The sequence below is a fragment of the Phragmites australis genome, chromosome 5 (genome assembly GCF_958298935.1).
Source record: "Phragmites australis chromosome 5, lpPhrAust1.1, whole genome shotgun sequence".
NCBI lineage: Eukaryota > Viridiplantae > Streptophyta > Magnoliopsida > Poales > Poaceae > Phragmites > Phragmites australis.
Window position 1 is genome coordinate 25416812 of NC_084925.1, and position 8395 is coordinate 25425206.

General features: G+C 60.0%; 1 protein-coding gene across 1 annotated transcript; it reads left to right on the forward strand.

Moving 5' to 3' along the window:
• The first annotated feature begins 385 nt into the window (after window positions 1-385).
• Window positions 386-1632, forward strand: LOC133917890 (predicted GPI-anchored protein 58). Its single transcript, XM_062361715.1, has 3 exons — window positions 386-567; window positions 909-1201; window positions 1295-1632. The coding sequence occupies exons 1-3, from the start codon at window positions 386-388 to the stop codon at window positions 1630-1632; spliced, it is 813 nt and encodes a 270-aa protein (XP_062217699.1).
• Window positions 1633-8395: the final 6763 nt, after the last annotated feature.

Genomic DNA, 8395 nt, shown 5'->3' on the forward strand with positions numbered 1-8395 from the left:
GGATGCAGCCAGTACTGAACCGCATCGACGATCTGTGCTGGGTGGGGCTGACGTCAGTGATGGTGGTGGCCGATTACTTGCACCGCCGCCTGGCGCCCCTGCGGGAACGGCCCACCCCTCCTAGATGTACATGGGTCCGAACGACAACACGAGGACCCACATTAGCGAGGAGGGAAATCTGGATGAGGGAGCACTGGCGGCCCTGCTAAGGGTGGTGACCGGCGTTGAAGACCTCACCCGGGCGGTCCTGCCCCGGGAGCAGCTGGCGCTCTGCGCGGACCCGGGCCAGGTGGCGCTGCAAGCGACGCTGCCAGAATTGACGCCCAGGGTCTGGTGGACCGTCCGGGGTGGCGGAACCCCGGAACTATCCAGATTCCCGGGGTGGATGAAGAGGCGGGCGGCGTACAGCGGACCGGCGGCGGGGACGCCGCGGGTGGCAGGCAGCAGCCATCAGGCCGGCGGTAGAGGCACCGCCGGTAGCGGAGCGGTGGCCCCAGGGGACAAAGGAAAATGCCCCCGGGCGTTCGTGCCCCAGCCGTCGTCCTTGTCGTCGCCGTGGCCTCCACGGTAGCGGCCGGCAGCGGTCGGCGGGAAGGAGGGAGGCCGGGGCGGCGAGTCATCAGGCGCGGAGTCTGAAACAGGGGCCAGGCCCAATGTGCGGGAGCCTGAAGACCAAGGCCGGGCCGGCGGTGCAACAGCCGGCGCCCGTGCCAACCCGCCGCAGGAGGCAGGCTCCACGGCGGCCCCTCAACGGCCCGAGGGCCAGAGCCCTCCGCCGAAGAGGAGGAAGGCGAACCCACGGCCGAAGCTGCAGGGCCCGGACTTCAAAATCCCAGAGTCTCAGTGGTGGTACCGCGGACCGAAGTCCATGTATATCAGTTAAGGGTACTAACCTTTTCCGTTTTCAGGCCGCCCAAGGACCCCGCCGGAGACCAGATGCGGCCAGAGGTGCCAAGTCCGGCTCTCGCTTTCGAGCCGAGTGCGCCCACACCTGAGCCGAGCATGCCGATGGAACTGGAGCCGCAGGGGCCGCCCTGCCCTGAGCCGAGGGCAGCGGCCGCACCCGAGCAGCCAGCGCCGTCTGAGCCCACCCTGAGCAGTTCAAGGGCAGAGCAAGCGGCCGTGGTTGAAGTGGTCGCGGCAAGGGCGGCGCCGACGTGGCAGTCATCGGGGACCCTGAGCGCCTCTGCAAAGAGGGCTCGCAAGGGACCCAGCGCCCGGCCGTCGTCAAGCCAGGCCCCGGAACCCCTCCCGGACGTGCTCGGAAGTGCTCGGGAGGTTATTGAGCGGCTAGAGGCGGCCGTGGCAACGGAGCGAGCAGAGCTCGATAGGTACCGCACCGCCCTCGTTGAAGAAAGGGGGCGGCTAGAAGAGGTCGGCTGGCTCCTGGAGGCCCGCATCACCTTGGCCCGCGCAACCCACGAGAGGTCAATGTGTGCGGTGGCCGAGGAGCGGGAGGCATTGGAGGAGGTGCGCGACGAAGCTGTTGCCGTGCAGGAGGACGCCAGCCGCATGGAGCAGCATTGCAGCGGCGGGCCGTTGAGCTGCTTGCTCAGGAGCGGCTGGTCCGGGCTTGGGAAGTGGCGATCGGCCAGCGCGAGAAATCTGTGGAGTCCGCCCGGGCAGACTTAGCCCGCCGGAGCAACGAGCTCGAGCGTGGTCGCGCCGAAGTCCACCGTCAGGAGGAGGAGGTCGCGATCCACGAGACCGACGTCGAGATCACAGCGACGGCTGAAGATGCCCGGGAGGAGCAGATTGCAAGGCACGAAGCGGAGGCCACCTCGGCGTCGGCGGCCCTTACTGCTCGGGAGGAGCAGGCCGCCAAATGGGAGGCCGAGCTGGCTGCCCGGGAGCGGGCCCTTGCTGACTTAGCCGAGTAGGTGAAGCGGGGACAAGCCGAGGCCCCGGCCACCAGCGGTGTCCCGACCAGCGCAGCCGAGGGGATCAGCCTTGAGGAACGGCTGTAGATCGCGAGGGACGAGCTCGAGACCGTCGTGGCCGAGCGGGCCAACGTGAAGCTGGTGATGCAAGACATCCTTCGTCAGGTACGGAGGTCCGTGAGGGTAGCCGGGCTCGGGCGCGTCAACGTGGGCGAGAAGGGGATGGACCAAGAGACCATCGGCCACCTCGCCCTCGGCTTTGAAGAGATCAGCCGACGCCTCAAGGCTCTCCCGAGGGCTGTGCAGGAGTTGGCGTCCCGGGAGAGGTGCGCTCTGGCCCAAGCAGTGGCCGACCACGTCCTTGCCTGCTACCGAAGCCGAGACCCTGCCTTCTCGCTGGAACCAGTCCGGTCGGCAGTGGTCGAGGCCGAGGAAGCGGTCGCCCGGGAAGCTGTCCGGGACGCCGCTGCTGAGGTGGCGGCGTGCTTCACGCGGGAGCCACCGTCGGAACCGAGTAGCGGCAGCAATAGCGAAGCCTCTTCGCCACCTTCAGAGCCCGCTGACTTAGATTAGATTTTTTGTTTTCTGACTATTGTAAATATGGGAGTGATCCCCTCTAGAATGGTTTTTTTAAAATATAATAGAAGCCTTTCTTCGGGATCGAAACTCCAATGCTTGTCTTGATGTCGTTTTTCGCTTTTCACTTGATGTCCCGAGAAGTACTTAGCCGGACCGAGCCCGACCTTCCTTCCTCAAGAGTGAAGTCGCTCCGACCACTCATCGCACGAGTAGTCGGACCAATCCGAGCGTTCAGCAACCGAGCCCTCGCGAGTCCGCAGCTGCTAAGTAAAGAGACAAAGGCACGAACTTCCTTGCTTGGGGGATGAGTCGATCCAGCACGGAGCACGCCACAACCAGTGAACACTTAACACTTGTCCACGCTACGACCTCTCAAACAAGCAGACCGGAGACGTGCAGGTGGAAATGCGACCAAGAGTCCTCGCGGTTTGGTGGTGTTTGGGCTAGGACTGACCAAACCGAGCACCGACAGCCCGCCCTTGGGGTCTAGGCGGTCCCGACCACTCTTTGCTCAAGTGGTTGGATTACCCGAGAACCCCAGAGGCTCGGTAGTGCCCGGGGTACTGCCAAGCCAGCCGAACACCACATCCACCATAAAGGACCTCAGTCGGCCATCACCGTTCATACGGTACACCTGACTACTGTCTGTTTCTATCGTTCTGGAAAAAGCAAGCACGTGGGTAGGGTTTTATGCGTGAGGAGACCATCTCGCCGAACAGATTCGAAATGCGAGGGTCCCGAGGATAACTTGGGAACAATAGTTTACTCAGGAAGTAAGAATGTAAATTCGTATGACTTTTGTCACTCATCGGACAGCTGTAGCCTTTTGGCCGACCGATCCAGGAGGGGTACGCGCCCCGAGCTCGGGGTACCCGGGAACTTGGTTCCCTCATATGGAGTGCCCGAGCACTGGAAAGCATGAGAGGGAGATTGGGGCTAAATGGTCCCGACCACTCATGCCCGAGTGGTAGGATTACCCGAGGACCCCATAGGCTCGAGAAGCACTCTGGGCACTGAGGCCCTTGCGGTCGGGCTGCTTTATTCTCGATTGCTGATCTGTAAGCTTGAGAAAATAGGAAAAGATTCTTTATTTGGTGCACTCTGTTAGTGCGGTACTCATTATAGACTCCTCTCATTTTTGACCTGAGACCTCTCGAATACCCGGACCGGCGAAGTATACAGACGAAGGCATAACCAAGAGGTCCAATGGTTCGGTGGCGCCCGGGATAGGATTGACCAGACCAAGCACCGACAGCCCGCCCCTGGGGTCTAGGCGGTCCCAACCACTCTTTGCTCAAGCGGTAGGATTACCCGAGAACCCCAGAGGCTCGATGATGCTCGGGGTACTGCCATGCCACCAGACACCACAGCCTACCACAACAGACTTAGGTCAGCAGCAACTGCCTGCGCGCATACTGATCGGGATTCGTTTTTATCAATGGGAAAAATGAGAGAGCGTGTTTTTCTCGCACAATCGAGCATCTCACCAAACATATTAAACATATGGATTCCGGAGAGAAAATTTGAAATAAGAGTGTATATTGACAGTTTTGTACAAAAGTGGCAACTTACATGGTTGGTGGTAGCCCCCGGCCAACTTGGGCGGGGGGAACCCCCGGCCTGGTTGACCCGAGCACAAACATGGCTGCCTAGGGATAGAATTTGTGCAGATGCTCGATGTTCCACGCATTTGGGAGTGGTTGACCATCCTTCGAAGCTAGCCGAAACGAGCCTTGTCGCGGGACACCGATCACGGTAAAGGGGCCTTCCCACATAGGGGACAGTTTGTTCTTTCCTTCGCGCGATTGAGCGCATCGGATAACTAGATCCCCAACCTCGAGTGACTGGGCCCAGATGTGACGCTGGTGATAGGGCTGCAAGCTCTGTTGGTATCTGGCTGCTCAGACGGCGGCACGTCACCGGTGCTCCTCCAAGTAGTCGACATCGTCGCGCCTTCGCTGTTACTGTTCGCCTTCGGAGTAGGCATTCACCCGAGGGGAGCCAAGAGTGAGCTCGGAGGGGAGTACCGCCTCGGCGCTGTAGACGAGGAAGAAAGGAGTCTCCTCGGTGGTGCGGCTTGGCGTGGTCCGGTTGGCCCATAACACAGCAGGCAGCTCGTTGATCCACCCTTTCCCATGCTTTGCAAGTACGTCGTAGGTCCGGGTTTTGAGCCCCTTCAGTATCTTAGTATTTGCATGCTCGACCTACCCATTGTTTCGAGGATGAGCAACAGAGGTGAAGCAAAGCTTGATGCCGAGGTCCTTGCAGTAGTCCCCGAACAGGGCACTTGTGAACTGAGTGCCATTATCGGTAATGATTCTATTCAGGACGCCAAAGCGACTTGTAATACCGTGGATGAACTGAAGCGCCATTTTCTTCGTAACCTTGATGACTGGAACCGCCTCCGGCCATTTGGTGAACTTATCGATGGCGACGTAGAGGTACTCATAGCCCCCGATTGCTCGGGGGAATGGACCCAGGATGTCCAGCCGCCAGACCGCGAATGGCCATGACAAGGGGATGGTATGAAGAGCCTGAGCTGGCTGGTGAATCTACTTTGCGTGGAACTGGCACGCCCTGCAACGTCGAACCAACTCAGAAGCATCCTAGAGAGCTGTAGGCCAGTAGAAAACTTGCCGGAAGGCCTTCCCGACAAGAGTGCGGAACGATGCATGGCCACCGCACTCGCCCTCATGGATCTCAGTGAGAAGCTCATTGCCTTCTGCCCGGGTGATGCATTTCAGGAGGACACTGTCCGTGCCACGCTGATAGAGATCCCCATCTACCATGGCATAGCGTTTGGACTGCCGTGCAATCCTCTCAGCAGAGGCATCATCCCCGCGAATGATATTTTCATTCAAGTACCCTCGGATCTCATCGATCCACGAGGCATCTTGAGAACCACCGGTAAGCGCAGTGCACTCACCGGGCAGCGGCACCCTGATGGGAGTTCCCACTGAGGGCACCGCCTGGGTTCCCTCAACTAGGCTCGAGGGTTCCCCTTCGTCCTGGTCGGCTGGCAGGACGGAAGGCCATGTGAGCCTTTCTTCAAAGGCTCCAGCAGGGATGAGCGCGCCGGGAAGAGGCCAGGCGAGAGAGGTCATCGGCCAGAGTGTTGTCGCGGTGAGATATGTACCGCAGCTCCAGGCCGTCGAAGTGCCTCTCCAGCCTCCTGACTTCCGTCACGTACAACGCCATCTGAGGATCCGTGCACTGGTATTCCTTGGACACTTGGTTGACCACCAGTTGGGAGTCTCCCTTGACCAGCAGGCGACGAATCCCAAGGCCCACCGTGGCTCGGAGGCCAGCGATGAGGCCCTCATACTCTGCCATGTTGTTGGTTGCTCAGAAATACACCTGCACGACGTACCAGAGTACTTCACCCGTTGGGGAGGTGAGAACCACTCCAGCCCCCACGCCTTTCAGCGTGAGGGAGCCATCGAAGTGCATAACCCAGTACCCGGGCGCGTCGTGCCCGGGATTTGCGAAAATTTCTTCATGGTCGACTTCAGGGACTCGCGTCCACTCTGCCACAAAGTCAGACAGGGCCTGGCTCTTGATTGCCTGGCGACTAACGAAGTGCAGATCGAACTCCGCCAGCTCCACCGCCCACTTGACGATGCGCCCAGTGCCTTCTCGGTTCCAGAGGATCGGCCCCAGTGGATACGTGGTGACCACCAAGACCTTGTGCGCCTGGAAGTAGTGGTGCAACTTCCGGGAAGCGACGAGCACGGCATAGAGCTGCTTCTGGGCTTGGGGGTACCTTGTCTTGGTGTCTCGGAGGACTTCACTGATGAAGTACACCGGTCGCTGTACATGGCAGGCCCGGACTGTGACTTCACTCGAGGGCTTGTCACAGCCCCCGAGCTCGAAGCCGTGGTTAGGGCTGGCTGAGTGCTCGGGCTCGACTCCCTGATCGGGAGGAACCGAGTGCTCGGGCTTGACTCCCTGGTCATGAGGAGCCAGGTGCTTGGGCTCGACTCCCTGCTCAGGAGGAGCCGCGAGAACCAAAGACTGCTCGGGGGCAGCCGGGAGGTGGGACCCAGCACCTTGCCCCAAGCACTCATCGCGCTCCACCACCAGTACCATGGTCACGACCCGAGGAGTGGCCGAGACGTAGAGCAGTAAAGGCTCGCCCTCAGAGGGGGCCACCAGTATGGGCGGTGAGGTGATGTACTTCTTCAAGTCGTGGAAGGCCTACTCGGCCTCCGGCGTCCAGTCAAAGTGACCGGTCTTCTTCAAGAGTTTGAAGAGGGGGAGTCCTCGCTCCCCGAGCTTGAAGATAAAGCGCCCTAAGGCCGCCATGCAGCCGGCGAGACGCTGGACTTCCTTGAGTCGAGCCGGGGGTCGCATCTGCTCGATGGCCCAGATCTTCTCTGGATTGCACTCGATTCCTCGGCTAGAGACCAAGAAACCAATGAGCTTGCCCGCTGGCACCCCGAAGATGCACTTCTCGGGGTTGAGCTTCAAGCGAGTAATGCAAAGACTGTTGGAAGTCTCGGCCAAATCTACCAGTAAGGTGGCGCGGTCTCGGGACTTGACCACGAGATCATCGATGTAAGCTTCGACATTGCGACTAACCTGCGAGTCCAGGGTAATGCGCACGGTGCGCTGGAAAGATGACCCAGCATTGCGCAAACCAAATATCATTGACACATAACAATAAGTCCCCACCGGAGTGGTAAAAGAAGTTTTTTCCTCGTCCTGTCTGGCCATGTGAATTTCGTGATAACCAGAATTTGCATCTAAGAAACATAAAAGATCGCATCCCGCAGTGGCATCTATAATTTGGTCTATGCGGGGTAAAGGAAAAGGATCTTTTGGGCAAGCCTTGTTTAGGTCGGTGTAGTCGACGCACATGCGGAGCTTGCCGTTATCTTTCGGGACGATGACTGGGTTTGCCAGCCACTCGGGGTGGAGGACTTCTCGGATAAAGCCGGTGTCAAGGAGCTTGCTTACTTGCTCCCGGATGAATTCCTGGCGCTCGGGCATCTGCCACCGGACCTTCTGTCTCACCGATCATGCGTCGAGGCGCACAGCAAGGTGGTGCTCGATCACCTCCCTAGGGATCTCGGGCATATTGGACGGCTGCCATGCAAACACGTCGACGTTAGCCCGGAGGAAGGCGACGAGCCCGCTTTCCTATTTGCGGCCCAAGTCACCGCTGATTCGGACGACCTGGGAAGCGTCTTCGCCCACCACGACCTCCTTCGTAGGAACGGAGGTGTCGGCGGTGAGTCGGGGTTTGGATGAAGAGGGTCCCGGGCCCCTGGGTGTCCTTCGACCTCGGCCCGAGCAGAGACCAAGGCCGAGTAGAGCTGCCCGGCGCATTAGACGGCGCTACCGATCTTGGCGGGCACGGAGATGGGGCCTGCAGGGACCGGCATCTTAACCGTGAGGTATGCATAGTGTGTGACCACCATGAACCGAGCGAGCGCTGGGCGCCCGAGAATGGCGTTGTAGGGGAGGGGGACTTCCGCGGCATTGAAGATGACATTCTCCGTCCGAAAATTATCCTGGCTCCTGCATATTACGGACAGCTTGACCTGCCTGAGGGGTAGGGTATGCCCTGGTGTCACCCCGTAGAAGGGGAGCGACGGTTTTAGGCACCTGGAAGGCACCTGCAGCTTCTTGAAGGCCTCCCGGGAGAGGAGGTTTAGGCCTGCACCCCTATCGATCAGCACTCTGCCGACCTTTACGTTGCAGATGGTGGGGGACACTACCAGGCGTAGTCGCCCCACTCCTGCAGTACTTGCGGGGTGGTCCACCAGGCTGAACATGAACGGCATGTCTGACCACTTCAGGGGCCTTGCGGCCTCCGTGCTCGGGGTCGCCGAGCACACCTCGCGCCGCATTGTCTTGACGCAGCGGCGGGAGGAGGGCATGTACGCGCCTCTGTCGATGAAGGTAACGGTGTGCTCAGGCTCCTAGAACCC

Bases quoted from the DNA above. Each gene is read 5' to 3' on its own strand.
- LOC133917890 (XM_062361715.1), top strand. From the start codon at position 386: ATGAAGAGGCGGGCGGCGTACAGCGGACCGGCGGCGGGGACGCCGCGG. The intron at 568-908 runs GTAGCGGCCGGC...TTCCGTTTTCAG, and splicing joins TCGTCGCCGTGGCCTCCACG to GCCGCCCAAGGACCCCGCCG. The intron at 1,202-1,294 runs GCAAGGGACCCA...TTGAGCGGCTAG, and splicing joins CGCCTCTGCAAAGAGGGCTC to AGGCGGCCGTGGCAACGGAG.